Source organism: Cnephaeus nilssonii (assembly GCF_951640355.1).
Source record: "Cnephaeus nilssonii genome assembly, chromosome: 7".
In the NCBI taxonomy this organism is placed as follows: domain Eukaryota; kingdom Metazoa; phylum Chordata; class Mammalia; order Chiroptera; family Vespertilionidae; genus Cnephaeus; species Cnephaeus nilssonii.
Genome location: NC_137078.1, coordinates 100,812,292 through 100,834,141, shown reverse-complemented (window position 1 = coordinate 100,834,141; position 21,850 = coordinate 100,812,292). Strand labels below are relative to the sequence as shown.

The following is a 21,850-nucleotide window of genomic DNA, read 5'->3' as shown; positions in this document are numbered from 1 at the left end:
CCTCCTTGTTTTAGGGAGAGGGAAACTGAGGCTGGGGGAGGAATCCTACTTGTTGGCAGAGTGGGGTCACAGTGTGGGACCCCACCAGTGTCCCGTAGGTCACTCTGGGCATGGTCCACATGGTTATTGTAGCTGATGTCCAGTCCCTCCTTGACCGTGTCCCGTGAGCAGAGGGCGTGTCTGTCCCATCACCTCTGCACCCCAGCTCAGCCCTCGGCGGGCACACAGCAGGAGGGGCTCCCCCAGAAGGTGGAGCCACGTGGGAAATGGCACGGGGAGGGTGGCCCACCCAGCAGGAGCCGCCCGCTGCAGAGCTAGGAAGGGGTGTGGTACCCCAACCCCAGGCTGGGAGGCTGCCACCTAACCCGGGACCATTAGACAACAGAGCCCCCGGCAGAAAGCAGGCCTGTACCCAGCCTCCCCTAGGGCCCTGCCCCAGGCATCAGCCCTCCTGTGGAGGGGCCACCACACATGGGGGCTCCCCGCCCAGGCCCCCTTCCTAAGCCAGACAGTCCTGCAGGGACATGCTCCTTTCCCTGTACAGGTTGGAAAAATTTGTGGGTGTCAGGGGCAGGACCCCCACAAAATGTGAAAGGCATCACCCCCCTCGGGCTGGAGGTGCACGCGCCCAACCCAGGCTGCCCACAGCCTCCACAGCGCCCACGGTCCTCCCAGGCCCGCGCCCTGCAAGCTCTGGACGGCGAGCCTCACCCAGCTCCCTGCCCGTGCTGGTGACCAGGGCTCAGGGCTGTGAAGGAAGAAAAGGCCACAGTCCTGGCTCTGAGGTGTGATCGGGGGATGCGGTCCTACCAGGGGCCCTGGCGCCGCCCTCGGCCAGGGCTGCTTTCCAACCTGCCTTCTGCCCGCGCACCCAGCCCAGGACCCTTCAGAGGCCTGCGTGCAGGCCAGACCTGCAGTGCGCCCGCCACCTCGTGAGCTGTGGGTCCTGACCCAGCACGGGCTCCCTGGTGTCACCTTCCGAAGGCGGGCACTCCAATAGCGCTTCCCCCGGGGCACGCTCCTGCCACACCCTGCGCAACAGGCAATGCCCCAGGGAGGGCAGCGCAGCCACGGCCTCCGGGGCCTGGCACCCAGCCAGGAACAGCAGCAGGCGGGACACTCCCTGAGGCTGGGGCAGCGCCAGGTGCTGAGGCAGCTGTGGCCCTGAGGCTGGCATCCTGGGCGGAGGGCCAGGGGCGCCCAGCCGCCTGGCATCTGGATGCATGCGCTCTGCCGGCTGCCCCGCTGCCTCCCGAAGAGACCGCACGCTCGGGGTTTTACAAGGAGCCACTTCATTACGCAGGCAGCTCCTCCTAACCGCAGACTCCCAGGGCGCCCGGATTGAGTGGTCCCCGGGGCAGCCAGAGAAGGGCGGGTTCCATGAGCAGGTCTCCAGGGGAGAGGGCCTCCGGGGGGAAGACTGTACAGCTCAGAGCCTTCGCCCCTGCAGGAAGGAGCAGGCACTTCACCTGAAGCTGGAAGAAGGCGGTGGTGGTGATGGTGATGATGACGGTAGTGGTAATAGTAATGGTGGTGGTGATTATGAGGATCAGGTGGAGGTGTTGATGGAGATGGTGGTGGTGATGGTGGAGGTAATGATGGGGATGATAGTAATGGGGACGGGGACATGGATGGGGATGATGATAGTAATGGGGATGGGGATGATGATAGTAGTAATGGGGATGGGGATGATGATAGTAGTAATGGGGATGGGGATGATGATAGTAGTAATGGGGATGGGGATGATGATAGTAGTAATGGGGATGGGGATGATGATAGTAGTAATGGGGATGGGGATGATGATAGTAGTAATGGGGATGGGGATGATGATAGTAGTAATGGGGATGGGGATGATGATAGTAGTAATGGGGATGGGGATGATGATAGTAGTAATGGGGATGGGGATGATGATAGTAGTAATGGGGATGGGGATGATGATAGTAGTAATGGGGATGGGGATGATGATAGTAGTAATGGGGATGGGGATGATGATAGTAGTAATGGGGATGGGGATGATGATAGTAGTAATGGGGATGGGGATGATGATAGTAGTAATGGGGATGGGGATGATGATAGTAGTAATGGGGATGGGGATGATGATAGTAATGGGGATGGGGATGATGATAGTAGTAATAGGGATGGGGATGATGATAGTAGTAATAGGGATGGGGATGATGATAGTAATGGGGATGGGGATGATGATAGTAGTAATGGGGATGGGGATGATGATAGTAGTAATGGGGATGGGGATATGGGTGATGGTGATGATAGTAATGGGGATGGTGGTGATGGTGGAGGTGATGATGGGGATGATGTTAGTAATGGTGATGGAGATGATGATAGTAATGAGGATGGTGGTGATGGTGGAGGTGATGATGGAGATGATAGTAATGGTGATGGAGATGATGATAGTAATGGGGATGGGGATATGGATGATGGAGATGATAGTAATGGGGATGGTGGTGATGGTGGAGGTGATGATGGGGGTGGGGATGTGGGTGATGGTGATTGTAGTGATGGTAACAGCAACAACTATCATTTGTATCCGTCGCTGCCACTTGACCCAGATCTGCTCTTTGTCAGGCCTCTGCTTAAGCCTTGCAAGCATTTACTCTTTTTTTTAAAACATTTTTAAAATATATTTTAACTTTTTAGAGAGAGTGGAAGAGAGAGGGATAGAGAGATAGAAACATCAATGAGAGAAACATCCATCAGCTGCCTCCTACACGGCCCCCGACAGGGGATGGAGCCTGCAACAGGGCATGTGCCCTGACCAGGAATTGATCCGGCCGCCTCTTGGTTCCTGGGTTGATGCCCAACCGCTGAGCCACACCGGCCGGGCCAAGCGTTTACTCTCAGTCCCAGGCGCTCAGAGTGGGCGCTGTGACGAGGGGTGCTCGTGGGTGAGCGCAGGTGCTGTGCCTCCCTCGGTCACACAGCCACCGGGACAGACTCCCGACCGATGCCTCGCCCCCTCACTCGCAGGGCAGATGCTGGCCCGTGGCCTCCATCCTGAGCCAGGGTCCCCGGGATGCCAGTAAGGGGGGACCCCCGCTGGCCCCCCAGCTGCAGAGCCTCCCAGGGGATCCCCCTGCTACCGTGGGGTCTTCCGTTCCCTGCCCACGCACACAGCCCCACCTGAGTCTGAGGCAGGAATCGCGGGGTTCAGGGGAGGGACCCCTCCCCACTCACCTTACGCCTTCCCTCCTGCCGGCAAGACACGGGTGCTGTCCGCTGTCCGTTCGACACAGGCAGCCGCGCTTTCCTGAGGGAGACGCCACCGTGACCACGCGTGACAGCCTCTTGTTCCCTCTCACGCCGCTCACACGGTGTCTCCTGAGGGTCCGGCCTCTTCGCCTCCTCCCCGTGGGGCTGACACGAACACGTGTGTGCGCCCAAGTCCCTCTCCTCTCTCGCACATCACAGAAGTGGGGTTTCCCAGCCCCAGCCTCGGGGCCTCTCTTACCAACGTTGTACCACGTGCCCCGGAGGCCGTGCGGGCAGCTCCACCGCGGCCTCCCGGGCGAGGAGCGCTGTCACTTAAGCCCCACGCTTCTGCTCACGACGTGGCGGCAGAGGCGCGTGCCGGGCGGCTCCCTGTTGCCCGTGTTTAACCCCGCAGAGCCTGGGGGTGCCGAGTCGTGTCTCGCAGACCGCCGGGGGGTGCGGCCCTGGCCAGGGCTGAATCGCGCCTGCTGGGCGCGGGGCGCGGGGCGCAATCCTCTCTGAAGCCGTGTGTGATTTCTTCTCCGGGCCCCGGAGAGCAGGGGCGCCGGCCGCCCCTCGCAGACGCTGACGCAGAGATCTGCAGACACTTCCCTGCAGACTCCCCGCCCACCCCCCCACCCAGGTGTGGAACCAGGACAGGGCTGGGGCACGGGCCGGGCCCCCCACAAAGGCCGCTCCCCCAGAGAAGGCCGCTTCTCTGCTTTCTATACAACTTTCTATGGTTAGAGGGTTTAAAAGGTTAGCTGAGCCCTGGACGTTGTGCTCAGTGGTTAGAGCGCTGGCCCTGCTTGCTCCGAATGGTCGTGGGTGCGATTCCTGGTCAAGGGTATGTACCTCGGTTGTAGGTTTGACCCCAGCTCCAGTGGGGCATGTACGGGAGGCAACCAATTGATGTCTTCCTCCCTCCCTCCCCTCCACTCTCTCTAAAAATCAATGGAAAAAATACCCTTGGGTGAGGATTGAAAAATACATCCATATGTACGTACATACAGGGTTAGAGGGAGTGCGTCTCCTAGACCGCCGCCAGGACGACTCGCCACGGGAGGCGTGGGTCTGGGGCTGAGGGAGGGTGTCCCTCAGGCCCGGTGTGGCCGCGACCCTGGCGTTCCTCGGCTTACCCCTCACCCCGGCTCTGCCCGCGTCGTCACGTTGCCTCCCGTCGCGCCTGTGTCCTCACCTCTGCTCCTGAGGACGCCGGGCACGGGATCGGGGCACCCAGGTCCGGGAGGGCCTGTCTGGGAAGCCCCACCGTGCTGGCCTCCCCTCCCGCTCTGGGAGTAAGCGGCTAACACCCGCCCCTCTGCCCCGGAAACGAGGGCAGCAGCTTGGAGCCTGTGTGTCTGTCCATCCATCCGTCCATCCATCCACCTGGAGCTGGGCCACCGCCGCTCCCTCCGGTCAGCTGCTCCCAACCACTGAGTCAGGCTCCGGAAGCGGGCATCTCGGTCACCACGGGCATCTCAGTCACCACGGCATCTCGGTCACCACGGCATCTCGGGCACCACAGCATCTTGGGCACCACGGGCATCTCGGTCACCACGGGCATCTCGGTCACCACGGACATCTCGGTCACCACGGCATCTCGGGCATCACGGGCATCTCGGTCACCATGGGCACCACGGGCATCTCGGGCATCACGGACATCTCGGTCACCAGGGCATCTCGGTCACCACGGCATCTCGGGCATCACGGGCATCTCGGTCACCATGGGCACCACGGGCATCTCGGTCACCACAGGCATCTCGGGCATCACGGGCAAGGCTGTGGGCTCTCTCCCCTCCCTGAACCCTGTGCTTTGCACCTTGGCTCCGTTAAAAGGCTTCCCGTCTGGCGATGGGGAGACCCAGCATTTCCTCTCCCTCCTTGTGGAGACCCCACAGGAGCGGCAAGCCTCCCTCCTCACAGACACTGGCCTCGCTGTCGCTCCTGTTCTCGCAGGCAGGGGCTCGGCGTGACCCCGGACGCTGTCCCTGGCGGGTCTTCTCGCTCAGAGGTGGATGCAGAGGTTTCGTGTCTGCTGCTCCGGCAGCTGCAGCCTCGGCCCGGGAGGCGCCAGAAATGCAGCAGCCGCGGTGGCGGTGGTGGCGGTGGAGGTGGAGGTGGTGGAGGCAGCGGCAGTGAAGGTGGAGGTGATGGTGGCGGTGATGGTGGAGGTGATGGTGGTGGAGGTGGCAGCAATGGAGGTGGAGGTGGTGGAGGCAGCAATGAAGGTGGAAGTGGAGGCGGTGGCAGTGAAGGTGGAGGTGATGGTGGCAGCGGTGGAGGTGGCGATGAAGGTGGAGGTGATGGTGGCAGTGGCAGTAATGGCTGCAGGTGCCCTGGGCTCACTGGGGCTCCACAGGGGGGATGCGTTGCCCCAGCCCGAGGTTTGAAATGGCTGCTGTGACTCCCAGAAGCCTGGAGGGAGCGCTCAGCCAACATCACAGGGAAAGGGAGCCAGGAGGGAGGTCCCGCTCAGCCCTGCCCCAGGGTCCCCCGCCCCTCCCCCTCAGCTGTCTGGGAGCAGAGCTGGGCGGGGGCCAGCAGGGGGCCTGGGGGTCGGTGGGAGGCCCCTTCCTTCCGAGGCTGCAGTGTCCCCGGGCGGCCGGTGGTCCCGGGGCATGTCTCCCTCTTAGGGAAGCCGCTCAGGACTCCGCCGTCCCTGTCCAAACACGTTCCCTGGAGAACAGAAACCTAACTATTGCGGCTCTTTAACAACATCTCCGGAGCCCCAGATCAACGCCAGCCATGAAAACGCCACCAAACGAGGGACCCGTCCTTCGTAGCTGTCTGTGGGGGGGCGGGTCCTTCCCAGGATGCGGGAGCGTGTGACGAAACAGCATGGCAGGGGCAGCAAACTGGCCCGGGAAAGGGCCACAGAGTCCATCCTCAGGCCTCAGGGGCCGTGGTCTCTGTCACAACTCCTCAACTCCGCTGTGCGAACGCCGCAGAAACAGCATGTGAACGAAAGGGTGTGGCTGTATATCAATAAAACTTTATTTATAAAAACAGGTGGGGGCCGGATTGGGCCATTGGGCCACAGTCGGCAGACCTCTGATCTCTGACATTGAAAACAAGGGACATCCGCGGAAATGGAATGAAGGCGGAAGTGATGCCCAAGCCCTGCCCTTGTGGGGTCATTCCGTGTCCGGAAGGGGACCCCTCAAGTGCAAGGTGACCCCATGCTGCCTGCTGGCCAAGCCCCTGGCCTCTGGCCCGCGGGGTGTCAGGAGGCGGGGAAGGTGCAGAGGCCCTGTGTGCTCCGATCCGCATTAACCTGCTTTCCTTTGCCCGTAAAGCTGATTAATCTGTCCCGGGGTAAACCCTTGAGCCATCCTCCTGCCGCTCTCGGCAGCTGGCGACAATGAGGCCACTGCCTCGGGTGCAGGACTATTTTGGCGTCTGTTTTTGCCTCGTTTATTTTTTATTGGAGTCACTCACACAGACTGTATGTCCTCGTCCTCACTCCTGCGCTGCAGTGAAATAAGCGTAGCATTTTTAAAGCCTGCGTGTGTCGCCTCACGAGCGGGGCAGACGAGCCGCCTGCCCTCTGCCCGGCCGCGGCCTCTGCTGGGAACAGGGCTCAGAGACGCTGCGCCCGAGTCCCCTGCGCTCAGTGACCGTCCAGTCCTGCGGAAAAGGCGGGGTTTGAATGGTTGGAGGCCCAGGGGCATGGAGTGTCCTCCTGGTGCCGTGGGCAGAGGAGGTGCAAGGTGCCCCCCTGAGCAGCAGCCGGGGACCGGCATTGGGCAGGCTGAGCGCCTCCCTCGTGGGCACTGGGATGAGGGTTTTCGCGCGCACTCATCCACAAAGTCCTCGCCCAGCCCTGGGGGGTGGCACTGCTTGTTGGCAGCCACTGGAGACAGTGGAGGAGCCCGAGGCCAAGAGTGGTTCAGTGGCTGCCAGAGTTCGCAGACCTCTGGTCTATGACATTGACAATGAAACTGAGACTGGGGCCGGTTTGGCTCAGTGGATGGAGCGTTGGTCTGCGGACTGGAGGGTCCCGGGTTCGATTCCGGTCGGGGGCATGTGCATTGGTTGCGGGCACGTCCCCGGTGGGGGGTGTGCGGGGGGCAGCTGGTCGATGTTTCTCTCTCATCGATGTTTCTGGCTCTCTGTCCCTCTCCCTTCCTCTCTGTGGAGAATCAGTAAAATGTATTTAAAGAAAAAGAAAGAAAATGAAATTGAGACAGTGTGCCGCGCTCAGTACGGCCAGGGGTGAACCTGAAGGTGGGGCGGGGACGTGAAGGATTAAAGAAGACAGACAAGAGAATAAAGCTGGGGCTAGGTGGGACGCTGCTCTCTGATGGAGAGACAGTGCCAGCGCCTGCAAGCCGAGTCTTTATTTTATAGCCAGACTAGAGGCCCGGTGCACGAAATTCGTGCACGGAGGGGGGCGTGTCCCTCAGCCCAGCCTGCACCCTCTCCAATCTGGGACCCCTCGAGGGATGTCTGACTGCCCGTTTAGGCCCGATCTGCTGCCAGCCTGATTGATGCCTAACTGCTCCCCAGCCAGCCTGTTTGCCCCCAACTTCCCTCCTCTGCCGGCCTGGTCACCCCTAACTGCCCTCCCCTACAGGGTTGATCGCCTCCAACTGCCCTCCCTTGCAGGCTTGGTGCCTCCCAACTGCCCGCCCCTGCTGGACATCTTGTGGTGACCATCTTGTGTTCACATGGGGGCAGGATCTTTGACCCCATGGGGGCAGCTATATTGTGTGTTGCAGTGATGGTCAATCTGCATATTACTCTTATTAGATAGGATAGAGGCCTGGTGCATGGGTGGGGGCTGACTGGTTTGCCCTGAAGTGTGGGGGTTCCCTTGGGGCATGGGGCGGCCTGAGCGAGGGGCCTGTGGTGGTTTGCAGGCCGGCCACAGCCCCTGGTGACCCAAGAGGAGGCCCTGGTATCTGGAATTTATTTTCCTTCTACAATTGAAACTTTGTAGCCTGGAGCAAAGCCAAGCCTGCTGCTTGCTTCCGTGGCCAGCAGCGATTTCTGTTGGAGTTAATTCACCTTCTATAATTGAAACTTTGTAGCCTTGAGTGGAGGCTTAGGCCGGCAACAGGAGGCACGGAAAGCTTGGCTTCTTTTGTTACCGCAGAAACCCCCCAGCTCTCAGTGGCTGTAGCCATCTTGGTTGGGTTATTTGCATATTTGCTCCTGATTGGCTGGTAGGCGTGGCTTAGGCGTAGCGAAGTTGCGGTCAATTTGCATATTACTCTATTATTAGGTAGGATTTTATGCCACGAGGCAAAGGAAGGGCGTGGTCAAGATGTTTACATCTCGCATGTTTCGAATCTACTCAATTACATGCACCTGAACTCTATCAAGCCCACATCACTCAACCTCCTGGGACCACAGGTTCGGACCCTAAGGTCAAGCTTACAACCATAGCCTTTGGCTGTAATTGTGCTGGGACTTGCATGTGGCTTTGCCACGAGAGGATCGTGCCCTCTGCTTAGTCCCAGGTTTGAACCTGTCCAAGCGCTGTGGCTGCTCTCCGCAAGACATAAGTGATGGTCCTGAGAGTCCAGCCTCCGAACCACAGCCCGCAGCTGCCCCCAGCAGAGAAGGAGCCACAGAGCCCCCCACCAGGAGGGTGAGCTCATCGCTGCTTTCCTAGATCTGGGGCGGGGGGGGGGGGGGCAAAGGCAGGAGCTGGAGCTGGGGGTGTCTTGGCAGGAGGCCACTTGATGGTCCAGGCGGGAACCTTTCAGCCGACCACGGAGCCAAGTCCTGGATTCGATGAGGTGTCTTTTCATGGCCTTCCTTGAACTTTTGGAAAATTTGCATAATGTGTCACTGGGGAGAGGTCTCCCAGGGAAAAATGCAGGGAGCGTTTCAACCCCGAAGGCTTGCATTTGCGGGAAGGCTCTGGGAGGCCTCCCACCGGTGATGTGCGTGACCCGGGTGCAGATGGTCGGTGGGGGCAGTGCTGAGCGCGCACCAGTAAATCCCACCGGGCCGCCTCCTGCCTCCTGCATCGCGCCCCGCCCCCCCCCCCCCCCACAGTGAGGCTTCGAGTGGGGATGGGCCGAAGGCTGCAGATCACGCAGCCACCCAGACGGCCTGCCTTCTGGCGTCGGTGATTAGCAGGGATGAGCGTGTCCAATCCCGGGGAGCAGGCTGTGATCCCTGAGATGAAAACTCAGACCCCAGGGCTGGCCGGGAAGACAAAATCCCAGGGACCAGGAGCGCCGTGGAGCTGTGTGGAGCGCTTTGCGGGGGACACGCGGTTGAAGCACCGTGCCAGAGGTAAAGCCCAGGACGCGCCCAGGCGCCGTGTGGGCAGCGGGGGCAGGGACGCGCGGGGCCCGGAAGGCTGTGTGTGAAGCAGATGGGGTGGAGGGCGCCTGGGGCTCTGCCTCTGCAGGAATGAGGTGGCCTCCTACTCGGCACAGGGACGGTGGCGGGGTGTCGTCCCAGGCAGGTTCGCCAGCCTCTCCTACGGGGGACCAGAGCGAAAATGTGTGGGGCTTGGGCACAGCAGTGGGCCAGCTGCTCTGCCTGCCGTGTCACAGGAATGCGGGGGGGGTGGGGGGGGGAGCACGTCATGGACTGGATATGTGTGTGTCCCAGGATCCGTAAATTGAAGCCCCAATCCCGACGGGACGGCATTAGGAAGTGTGGCCTTTGGGTGGTGCTGAGCTTTGGGGGGTCCTGAGGGGGGTCCCATGATGGTGGTGTGCTCATAAGACGGGGTGAGACGGGGAAACCAGAGCCTACCGCCCGCCCTGTGAGGACAGCAAGGCGGCGGCCGTGTGCAGGCCCGGACGGCCTCCCAGAGCCCGAATCCGCCGGCACCTGGATCTTGGGGTTCCAAGGACTGTGCAGGACACGCCTGCTGCTGACGCCGCCACGTCGGGCATTTCCTAACGGCAGCGCGAGCTGACCAGGGGCCGTGAGGTGGCTGTGCCCACGCAGCGTCATTTATGGGCACTGAGATCCGCAGCCTCCCGCTTCCTGCGTGTGCCGAGCAGTGTTACTGTTTTTCTTTTTTTTTAATATTTTGAACACAATAGTTATTTGATATTGAATGATTTGAAAGTTAATTATTGTATCAATAGTTGGTTTTTATAGCATTTTTTTTAATATTTTATTTTTTACAGAGAGGAAGGGAGAGGGATAGAGAGTTAGAAACATCGATGAGAGAGAAACATCGACCAGCTGCCTCCTGCACACCCCCCACTGGGGATGTGCCCGCAACCAAGGTACATGCCCTGGACCAGAATCGAACCCGGGACCCTTCAGTCCGCAGGCCGACGCTCTATCCACTGAGCCAAACCGGTTTCAGCACTGTTTTCTCTTTCTTTCGGCCACTCAACGCGCACGCACAGGGCCCACGGCCGCGGCACAGCCCGGCTCGTGCCAGGGCGCCAGGGAGGCCGCCCCCCGATGACAGAGGAGGAACTGCTCTGGTGTGAGCACCCCCGCTGTTTTCCGGAGAATTTCAGCAAACTGAGGCCCTGTGGACGCGGCCTGGGTGTGGCCCCCGACAGGCCACGCCGAGGGTGGCAGCTGCACGCGCCCAGCGCCGCACTCAGACCCTCGAGCCTCAGATCCCCCCCCCCCCCCCCGCCCGACACGCACCAGCTGGCTGACCTCGGCCTCAGCATCCGCGTCTACAGGATGGGCACAGTCATGGCCGCCTGCAGGGTTTTGGAAGGGTCCGTGTGACAGCCACGGGAAGCGTGACGCGTGGCATCGGCCCAGAGGCTATCGCGGATTCAGTCAGAAATCTCGGGTGGGAGCTGCCAAAGCAGCGGTGTTATTTCCTCCCAATGGGGTGGGCGAGCCCCGCGCAGCTCAGAGCACGGCCTTGGGGTCAGCCAGCCCCAGGTTCTACCCCAGCCTGACCTCTGAGCCCCATGTCGCCCTCTGTCGGACGGGGAGCAGCAGTGCCACCTGCAGGCTGTGGGGCCGACTCTGGCACAGCGCAGGCACCGGTGATCAGGCACTTTAATCACCGGTCTGTCCCCCCTCCCGGAAGCGGGGGCCCCAGCCCGCCTGGGGGGGCCGGCCTCCTGCCCCTCGCGGCTCTGCGCCGCCGGAAGGCTGGCTGTGGGCCCTGTCTCTGCGCCTGAACTCTGGAGGCCACACCCTGCTCCCTGGGCCCTGGCTGGCCAGGCGTCCTCCGCTCTGTGGCACCTCCTGCCACCCACTTCCTGGTTGGCCCCGTGGCCCCGTGGCTGTTCGCCTTCCACCAGAATGGGCTTGTGTCTGGCCGTTCTGACCCAGGAGCAGGTACCGGGGTGTTTCGGGGCCCTGTTTCCCAGGACGGGTTTGTGTTTGTGTTGAGCGGGGCTTGCGTGCTCCCTACCAACTGGGTTAGTCGGGCCAAGCAGCCCCCCAGACTCCACCCCCCGAGGCCGGGTGCAGCTGCCCCTGGGACTGCCCTGCAGGACGGGCAGAGCCTGCTGGCCCCGTCAGCAGAGCCGCTGCAGCTCTCCCCCGGCGAGGGGCTCAGCAGGCCCCCCACGCCCCAATGACTGCTGGCGGCGGGTGGGGTGCAGCCCAGCAGCCAGCCGGGGTGTCCGTCCGACTGGGACATAGTCCCGCCCCCGGAGCCGCTGGCTTCTGCTTTCATTCCTGGGCAGCGAGGTGCCTGGAGATCAAGAGCGCTGCAGGGCCACCTCTGTCGCCACCGCGGGGGGCCAGGCGGTGCCAGCTGCCGGCAGCCCCTGCCAGCTCCCAGAGGCTCCTGCGTGGCTGCTGTCGCCTGGGAACGCCTGGCTGGGACTCAAGAGGCCAGGGAGTGAGGGTCCCTGCCTTTTTCTTTTTTTTTTTTTTTTTATATTTTATTGATTTTTTACAGAGAGGAAGGGAGAGGGATAGAGTTAGAAACATCGATGAGAGAGAAACATCGATCAGCTGCCTCTTGCACACCCCCTACTGGGGATATGCCCGCAACCAAGGTACATGCCCTTGACCAGAATCGAACCTGGGACCGTTGAGTCCGCAGGCCGACGCTCTATCCACTGAGCCAAACCAGTCAGGGCAGGGTCCCTGCCTTAAAAACAAGACGAGTGGGTCCCCCCGCTTCTGCAAGGGGGAGGGCAGCTGGGGGACCCCGAGCCTTCCCCGCCCTGCAGGTCTGTGCTGAAGCCCCAGCACCACAGCACGGCCACCCCATCAGCTCCACTCGGGGGAGGAGGGCAGGGCTGGTGCCCAAGGGGCTTCCTGCTGCTCAGAGAAGCCGGGTGCTCTGGCGAGGGCCCCTCCCTCCCCCACCTGCTCTTCCCCCCTGGCCCGGCAGGATGTGGGAGCCGGGTGTGGTCTCGGCGGCGAGGCGGGGGCCGGAGCCCTGACTGTCTGCTGAATGAAGGGCTGCAGCGGGGCCTGGGCCTGGGCCTGGCGCTGGGACTGGTCGTGGGGATGCGGGCTGTTTCCCCGTCTTCCCCAGCCTCGCTGCCGCTCACGAGGTCTGTAAAACGCAGGTTCCCTCTGCGGGCACCAGGGGGGACCCTGCGCGGCACCCTTCCGCCTGGGGCCGCCCCCGCAGGAGGCACAGCTGGCGATGAGGCCCCACCCGCGGTCAGAGCCTCCGTTCCCTCCCAGGGCCTCAGCGTGCTGACCCGGCAGCCCAGCCATTGCCGCGCAGGGTCCTGGTGTAGCCAGAGCCCAGCCAGGCTTCTGTCCGGAGGCGCCGCCGGTGCCTGATTGGGGGGTGGGGGCTGTGTAAGGGGATTTCCCGTCGGTTTGGGACAGTTGGGATTCCTTGGTCGTGACCTTTACCTTAACTCGGACGTTAGTGAGATGTGAACGGGGCCTCCCCTCGCACTCGCCTGGGCTGGGCTCTGTGCGGGGTCGACGTGTGTGATCAGGGACAGGCCCTTGATGTCGCTCTGAGAAGATGGGCAGGTGTAGCCTGTGGCCTTTGTTAAGAAGCCCCTGTGGCCGAAACCGGTTTGGCTCAGTGGATAGAGCGTCGGCCTGCAGACTGAAAGGTCCCAGGTTCGATTCCGGTCAAGGGCATGTACCTTGGTTGTGGGCACATCCCTGGTGGGGGGTGTGCAGGAGGCAGCTGGTCAATGTACCTCTCTCATCGATGTTTCTAGCTCTCTATCCCTCTCCCTTTCTCTCTGTGAAAAATCAATAAAATATATTTAAAAAAAAAAAAAAAGAAGAAGCCCCCGTGGGTCTCCACGGTCCGGACGCTCCTGCTGTTGTCTGGCCACGTGAGGCCCGTGCCGTTCAGTGGCAGGTCGGTGGGTCAGCGCGCCATCGGCTCCCCTGGCCCAGGCCCGGGGGCTTAGGAGAGACAGGCCCCTTGTGGCGAAGAGCAGGCACCTGGCTGTGCCCCTGCCCCAGGAGCATGCGCCCCACTGGCCCCCCACCACCCGAATCTCAGCAGACCTCACGGTGCCACTTCGAGACAGGGTTGTTGGTCTCCACCCCTCCCCGCACCGGGGCCTCTTGCTTGCTCCCCGATGGCCCCTCAGGCCGGACCGGTGGCCACGTGCACCTTGGTCCTCGCCCCAGTCTCGGTCCTCGCCCCAGACTCGCTCAGAGGAGAGGAGGGGGCCCCGGAGGCGGGGGTCTGGCTCCTGCGGGGGAAGGGCGAGGGGTGTTATGCAAGCGCCCTTCCGGATCTGTGCGGTTTCAAGCAGTTACACCTCTTCCTGTCTCTCCGAGGCCCACAGTCACCGCGGTGGCTGCTGCTGGCTGTGGCCGGCAAGGCGGCGGCCTTGTGCCGGGAACAGGCCCAGCCGAGCTTCAGGGCTACGGCAGGAAGGCGCTCCAGGGCTCGAGAAGCAGGAGCTGGAGTCCCAGCCCCGAGGCTGCCAGGAAGGTCAGCGATGTCCGTCTGTCTGTCCGTCAGACCTGGCCAGCAGGAGCCTGTGCTCTCCGCCTCCCCTCGGTCACGTCCACTGAGCATCTGCCGTGTGGCTGGCCCCCTGGGATACATCTGTGAACAAGAGACAAAGCCCTGGCCAGGTGGAGACGACATCCCAGTGGTGGCGGCACAAGGGGAGGGGCTAACTGTGGGGGCGTCCCTCGTGGTGTCACGGTGGTGCCCTCCAAGGTAGCCGGTCCTCACACCCTCCCTCATCAGAGGAGGGTTGGTCTTTGCAAACAGAGGACAAACTTCTCCATGAAAGACTCGCAGCTTCTTGCTTCTTTACTCTGGGGAGGTTCCAGGCACCTGGTGTGAGAGGCCCAGGCCTCGGGCCTCGCTGCCCGCAGCCACGCGAGCGAGACGTGTAAGAAGAGGAGCCCCTGGCCCCAGGCCAGCCTTCGGATCAGACTGCAGCCCCAGCCGCCGGCAGCCTGACTCAAACTCGGGATAGACCCCGAGCCAGAACCACCAGCCCGCCCATCCCGACTCCTGACCCTCCAAAACCGGTGAGAAAGGCTTGTTTTAGGCTGCTAACCCTCGTCCGTGGCAACAGATAACTCCTACACCGCTATCATGCTTCCAACCTCAGCCCCCGAGGGACAAGCCTGCTGGAGCCTGTGAGCTTCCAGAATGATCCAGCCTTTGGGGGCAGCCACAGAGGCCCTTCGTGACATCGAGTCCTACCTGCGTGTGACGGTCACGTCCATGGGACGAGCCTTTTTCTGGGAAAGACAAGCGAGCAGAGGCAGTGAAGGAAATGCAGATGCGTTGCCAGTCTGAGGACCTGGACAGTGGTTTTCCGGAGGGAAGATGGCTGCCAGGGAGCAGGGACACGTCTGTGCAGGAGCGACTTCATGGCGCCAGTATCCAGGAGGGAGCCGTGAGCGGTGACGTGGCAAGAAGCACTCCGGGCCGTGGCCCTCACCTTCCCCACACCGGGGCCAGGCACAGGCCGGTCCCAGCACCCTGGCCCCCCTTATGCCCCTCACACACGTACACCTGCAGCACCTGGGACCCTCCCTGGTCCACCTACGCCCCCCACACACATACACCTGCAGCACCTGGGACCCTCCCCGGCCCTTTACCATTTCGCAGAGGAAGAAACTGACACCGGGGAAGCCTGAGAGCATTGCCCCAGGTCACCCCCAACGACGTCCGTTAGAACTCGGACCCAGGACCAGATCTGAGCCCCGGCTGGGCCTCACCACCCTCCTGACAGCTGCATGGGTCTCGTCGGGTCACCCAGAGGGTGGAGCTGGGGGGGGGGGGTGCTCCGGCAGGGTCTCCATTCAGAAGCGGTGACCTCTCGGCACTCAACGTGATAACCTCCTTTCCCATCAGATCCGGTCCGCTCAGGGAGGCCCCGGCCACCCGGGTTTCGCGTGCCCGGATCTACGGTGCAGAGAGCGTGGCCTCTTTCCCGCCGTTGGAGTGGCCCTGCCGCTCTCTGGAGTTGTCGTTGACCGTGATGAGGGTGATCCTGCGTGCTAAGCCCCGGATGGCTCCCAGGAGTGCTCAGCCTAAAGCTCCGCCCACCTGCAGGAGCGTGGCGGGCGGCCACAGTGAGCGTCCGTTTCTCAGGCGTCAGTGCCTCAGGCGGCTCCACATCCCAGTGTAGACTGGGTGGCACGGGCAGGCTTTGGACCAGCTGGTGTGTCCGTGGTGATGGCAGAGGCTTCAGGGCAAGTATCCAATGGCCGAGGCTGGAGCTGGTACAGTGTGAGTGTGTGTGAGAGCGTGTATGTGTGTGTGTGCGTGTGTGTGTGAGCATGTGTGTGTGTGTGTGTGTGCATGAGAGTGTGTGAAGTGAGCATGTGTATGTGTGTGAGTGGGTGTGTGTGTGAGTGTGTGAATGTGAAGTGTGAGTGGGTGTGTGTATGAGTGTGAGTGTGAGAGTGTGTGTGAGTATTAAGTGTGAGCATGTGTAAGTGTGTGTGTGAGTGGGTGTGTGTGAGCATGTGTGTGTATGAGTGTGTGTGTGTGAATGTGTGTATGAGTGTGAAATGAGTGAGCGTGTGTGTGTGAGTGTGAGAGTATGAAGCATGTGTGTGAATGTGTGTGTGTGTATGAGTGTGAGTGTGTGTATGAGTGTGTGTGTTGGGGGGAAGCTAGCAAAGTCACACAGCAAAGGACATGGCGACCGGGAGAAGTGAGGAATGGTGGCCAATTCCATCTCCCATTCCTCCCTACCTTCATCCTGAGCCAATCAGATGCCAGCTCCGTCAACCAGAACATCTGGATGGCCCAGGCGGCCCAGCCAGGCCCCATCAGAAAGTGTCTTCTGGACTCACAGGCTCGGGTCTGACCTTTCTGTGCAGTTTCTTGGTTTAAGCTGCGTGTTCCTTTCCTTCTGTCCCTGGATGCGCTAAATTCCTTCCATCTTGTGCACGTGTCGCTGGGACAGGGAGGGAGGAAATACAAGCCAATGAGGCACAATGTAGCATGGTGAATAGGATGGAGAAGATGGGGTCTGTTGCGTTGTGATTTTTACAGCTCTTTTGACGTGTGAAAGTGTTGCCAGTGGTCAGTTGGGGAGCAGAAAGGAGCCTCCTGACCTCGTGGCCCCCGTCGCCGCCGTCAGCTCACCCTGTAAGAGCCGAGATTTATCCATGGCTTTCCCCTTGGGCTCAGCGTTTCATGTCTGTCTTCTCTCCCCGTGAGCAGGTACGGGCAGGCCTTGTGAGCACCCTGCTTCGGTGTCTCCCTGTACAAACCGGGTGTTTGTTCAAGGTCACACACAGGCCAGGTCCTAGTGCAGGAGACAGGTGCCCAGACTTTGGACCCCAAGCCAGCTGTCCCTCCCGGGCCTGGTGCGCTCTCAAACGGCTTATAAAGCTTCCCCTCCCCCCCTCCATGCCCTCCTCTGCCCCCGTCTGCCTCCCTCCAAGGTGCCAGCCATTGGCCGTATCCCACTAGGACATCCGCTCCTCCTGGACTGGCCTCTGGGAGGAGGCAGTTGCTCCTGATTGGATGGTGGCCGCTACAGGGCCGGGAGGTGGGCTCTGGGCAGCAGCTGGCCACTGGCTCAGGGAGCCCAGGCTGGGTGGGGGAGGAGTGGGAGGGGTGGCCTCCCCAGGAAGCCCTCCTAGTTGCCACAGGTGGTGCTGGCTGTCCCTGCACCGCAGCTGCCTGCGCACCCCCCTGGACAGGGTGAGCATTGCACCCTCCAGAGACACTGCCCTTGTTCCTGGCGCAGCAGCATCCCCGATCCTCCCCCTCCCCTCCCCCCGCCCAGGACATTCAAGGTTAACACCAGCCCTCCCCTGAGCTTTCCCTGGGTGAGCCTTCAGCAGGCTGAGTTGCAGACTCATTCATTCATTCATTCATTCATTCAACGAATACCTGAGTGTCTACTTGTGCCAGGCACAGCTGTGGACCCAAGACAAAGCTGGCAGCTTCGTGGGAGGGAGACAGATCATAAATGAGGCGGCGGGTGCAGTACGAGGCACCCCAGAAGGGATACGTGCTCCGGGGGGGGGGGGTGCCGGGAAGGGACGGGGGGGCGGGGGGAGACGGGGTTTGCTGTTTAAGGTAAGGTGTTTGGGAAAGACTCCATGAGAAGGTGGCCTTTGTAAAAGAGGCAGCGGTTGGGGGCGGGGCCTTCAGAGGGATCTCGGGTCAGGGGGCTCAGGTGGAAGGAAGACCAGAGCAAAGCCCTGAGGCTGGAGCGTCTGCGGGTTTGTGGGACCTCAGGAGCCAGTGTGCCGGGGTGAGGTGAGCGCGGGGGACAGCGGGGGAAGGGGAGGGGAAGGTGGGGGTTCCAGGCCGGTGCTGAGATTTGGGCTTTCGTTCTGAATAAAGTGAGGAACCATTGGAGGGTTTGGGGCTATTATATGACATCATCTGATTGATGCCTAGACAGTGGTCGGCAAACTCATTAGTCAGCAGAGCCAAATATCAACAGTACAACGATTGAAATTTCTTTTGAGAGCCAAATTTTTTAAACTTAAACTTCTTCTAACGCCACTTCTTCAAAATAGACTCGCCCAGGCCGTGGTATTTTGTGGAAGAGCCACACTCAAGGGGCCAAAGAGCCGCATGTGGCTCGCGAGCCGCAGTTTGCCGACCACGGGTCTAGGAGGTGCTCCCGTGAAGTAGACCGTGGGGGGAAGGTGGTGGCCAGGACTGGGGAGAGCTGGTGGGGATCCCCGCGAGAGGCGGGGGGTTCTGGATGCTCCTGAGGGTGGGTGATGGGTCCTTGCTGAGCTGGGGACGGGCGTGGAGGGGCAGGGCCGGGCGCCATCGGGAGCTCAGCATGACCTGTTGCTGCCGCAGATGTTACCGCAAACGACTATTCTCGGTGGCTGTGGGCCAGGAGGTGGGCGCGGCTCGCCTGGTCCCCTGCTTCAGGGCCTCACAGGCTGCATCAGGGTGTTGGTCGGGCTGGGCTCATACTCAAAGGCTCCATTGGGAAAGACCCCCCCCCCCAAACCCGCACGGTGGTTTGAAGGATTCCGTCTTGTGGGCTGTTGGCCAGAGGTACCCTCAGTTCCTTGCCGTGTGGGCCTCTCCAGCCTGGCAACGAGCTTCATCAGAGCCGGCAGGTCCGAAAGGAGAATCATTGACCGGCTGCCTCCTGCACGCCCCCCACTGGGGACCAAGCCTGCAACCTGGGCATGTGCCCTTGACCAAGAATCCAACCGTGACCTCCTGGTTCATAAGTTGATGCTCAACCACTGAGCCACACTGGCCGGGCACAAGCTGCTTCCTTACCACTGAGCAGTCCACCTGTGGGCTGGAGTCGGGGTCAGGGGAGGGGGCAGCAAGGATGGCCTGGGCTGGGGAAGACAGTCCTGAGTCCACAGAGGCCCCGGAGCCACTGTTTCTGCAGTTTGGGCAACAGAAATGCGCTCCCAGAGGCTCAGCAAAGCCGCCAGGGCGGGCGAGGGACCCCCCAGGAGCGCTTGGGCGGGGGAGAGTGGAGGGATGGGGCGGAAATCCTTCACAGTTCTTGGGCCGGTCATCAGCCTCGTCCGAGTCCCCGTGGATCTGTCTGTCTGTCTGATGGAGGACGGGCGGATGACCTTCACCCCCGCAGAGCCTCCAGGCCAAGCCCAGCTGGCCTTTCTGAACCTGCTCCCTCCTCCTCTGCTCTCTCCCCAGAGTCTTCCCGCGTGAAGAGCGCAGGCGGGACCAGAGGCCAGCTCCATGTATCCGGAATCCACCACCGGCTCCCCGGCTCGGCTCTCCCTGCGGCAGACGGGCTCCCCCGGCATGATCTACAGGTGACCCCTGCCCCCGGCCCTGCCCCCGGGTAGTCCTGCCTCCAGGAGGAGCCCCCGAGGCCACTGTCCTCCTCTGGACCCGGGGAGGGACCGAGTGAGGCCCATGGGCGGTGAGGTGCAGCGGCAGGCGTGGTCCCTCCCGCCCCCCATGCCCTGGGCGAGGCTCAAATGCCGGGAGGGTGGGGCGGGTCTCCCCAGGCACCTGGAGAAGCCTCTTCCAAACACAGCTCGGGTCTCTGGGTAAATCCCAGGCCAACCACGGGGGGGACATTGATTGGGCCAAGCTCGGAACCCAGGCCGCATCACTGCATGAAAGCTGGGGCCCAGGTGGGGTCCTGGGGCCCCTCAGTCCTGGAGCGATGGGACCTGCCAGGTAATTATCAGGGCCTGAACCACAGCCAGTGTCCCTGGGAACCACAGGGGGAAGGACTGTCCCTGCTTCATCAGGACCCTAAGAACCCACGGCGAGTGGGGTGACAGCAGGTCTCGGTTGGAGGGTTTTCCACTTGTTGTTCGAAAGGGTGTTTCGTTAAAACCGATAGACCTTCCCCAGTGGGGGCGGGGGGTGGGGTGACCTCCTGTCTTGTTCCCTCTTCTCTGTGTGTGAGTGAGGCTGGCTCAGGACCCGTGTCCCAGCAGAACGGGCCTCTGCCCCCGCGCGCCACTGGGTGGCGCTGCCGCCGAGCGCTTGGGACCGGGCCGGGCGGGCGCGCATCCTCCCGACAGCGCGGAGCCGGCGGCGCGGGGTGGGGCGGGGTTGCGCGCGTCGCGACGGCTCCGGGCTGGCACCTCCCTGTGGTTAATGCCAATTGTGGACTCTCTCTTCTCTCCCTCCTTCTCTCCCCCATTGCTGCCCGCAGTACTCGGTATGGGAGCCCCAAAAGACAGCTCCAGTTTTACAGGTAACGCGCCCTCCGTTTCCCTAAACCGGCGCTGAGGGCAGGGGTGCGGGGGGAGGGCCGAGCGCTCCGGTCAGTCGGTAGAGCGCGCTGGTCCCCGAAGAGGCCCGGCCTGTTCCCTCGCGCCCCGCCCGTGCCATCTGCTCTGTCCTGGCGAAGGCGGGCAGGTGGGGTTCGCGGGGCTGATCTGGAATCGGCTCTGATTTGGGCAAAGGGGCTTGTGATACCTGCCCAGCTGGCGGGCGCCCCTAAAGCTCCCTCAGGGCGCGGGGGAGGCGCTTTCCTGGCCGTCCTGGGTCACGGTTTCGGGGTTCTCAGAGTAAAAGACGCCGTGGCCAGCCCGTCCACTGTCCCTCTCCTTGGATTTGAGCCGATTTGAAGCCTCGCGGTGATCAAAGGCCAGCTTCTGCTAGGGGGGTGCGGCTCTGGTTCCGGGTCCGAGTGGCCTGGATGGGGGAGGCGGACTGGCTGGCGTCGTTCTGATGCGTTTCCTTGTCCCTTGTCGGTGAATCGGCGCCCCGGTGTTCGCAGGGCGAGAGGCTCTGTCCGCAGGGACGTGGTGCGGAGGGGACGGGCTGTCCCCTCCTCCTGGGCAGCCGCTGCCCAGCCTGTCCGGCAGGGAGGTGCCCGGAGGCGGTGCTTCCTGGGAAGCCTGTAACTCGAGGTGCTTTGCCACTTTCCTCCTCTCGGGAGAATGTCAGCCCGCCGCCCTGGGACGGTGTGGGACTCCATGCGGCTCGTGGGGGCAGGGCCCTGGTGTCTGGCATTCGGGCCTGGGGAGCCTCTGGGTCCAGAACCAGCTCCCCAGCGTCAGCACACCCCCTGTGACGGGACCGAGGGGGGTTCCTGCGACGCACCAGGAACCTCGGGCGGTGGGCGCAGGGCCCGCACTGGGCCCCGCATGGCTCTCTCCTTCTGGCAGCCCCGGCACCTCTCACCGTGACCGTGGGCCTGGGTCCTTGGGCTAATGTTGCCGCTGCCTCGGTGCCTCCCGGGCAGCCCCTCCTTACAGAGAGCTCTAAGAGGTGAGCCCGCCTCGGTTCCACTCAGTTTCGCTGACATGATTTTGCCTGAACTCGTTGGGTGTGAACCTGGGCTTGCAAATGCGCTTGGATGAGATGTGCATTGTGGTGTCTGTGTGCAACGGCCCAGCCTGTCAGAGCGAACGGGGGAGGAGGGGGGCGTGCTCGTCCCGGCAGGACCTGACCATTGAATCCCAACGTGGGTGGGCCTTGCACCCTCCGACATCCGGCCGCCTCGCTCCCGGGAGGAAAGGAGCACGAGACGGGCAGGCGGGAAAGGCCCCATGGGCGTCCTCGTCACCCGGGCACTGACGTGGCTCCCGATGGCTTTAAGTCAGTCAGCACTGTGGAGCCTCTCCGGGAACAGGGCAAAGGTATGCAAGGCATGCCCTGCCCTCAACCCTGTATCCGTCAGCTGTTACACAGAATGCCGCCTAACAAACAGCCCCCAAACTCATCCTATCTAATAAAGAGGGAATATGCTAATTGACCCTCATGCCATCACAAAGTTGGCAGTGCCCACAGCCAATAAGGAGGGAATATGCTAATTGACTGTCCCGCCCTCAAAGATGGCAGCATCCACAGCCAATAAGGAGGGAATATGCTAATTGACTGCCACGCCCTCAACGATGGCAGCGCCCACAGCCACAAGATGGC

General features: G+C 62.0%; 1 protein-coding gene across 2 annotated transcripts in view; it reads left to right on the top strand.

Moving 5' to 3' along the window:
* The window catches only part of KCNAB2 (potassium voltage-gated channel subfamily A regulatory beta subunit 2), a 65,541-nt gene that overhangs the window by 7,275 nt on the left and 36,416 nt on the right, over positions 1-21,850 (top strand). The window contains exons 2-3 of one of the 2 annotated variants that reach the window (XM_079777563.1): positions 19,151-19,272; positions 20,133-20,174. In XM_079777563.1, the coding sequence (XP_079633689.1) occupies positions 19,196-19,272; positions 20,133-20,174 (119 nt within the window). In that variant the 5' untranslated portion in view covers positions 19,151-19,195. The remainder of the gene's footprint in view (positions 1-19,150; positions 19,273-20,132; positions 20,175-21,850) is intronic. The other variant, XM_079777564.1, reaches the window with a different exon arrangement.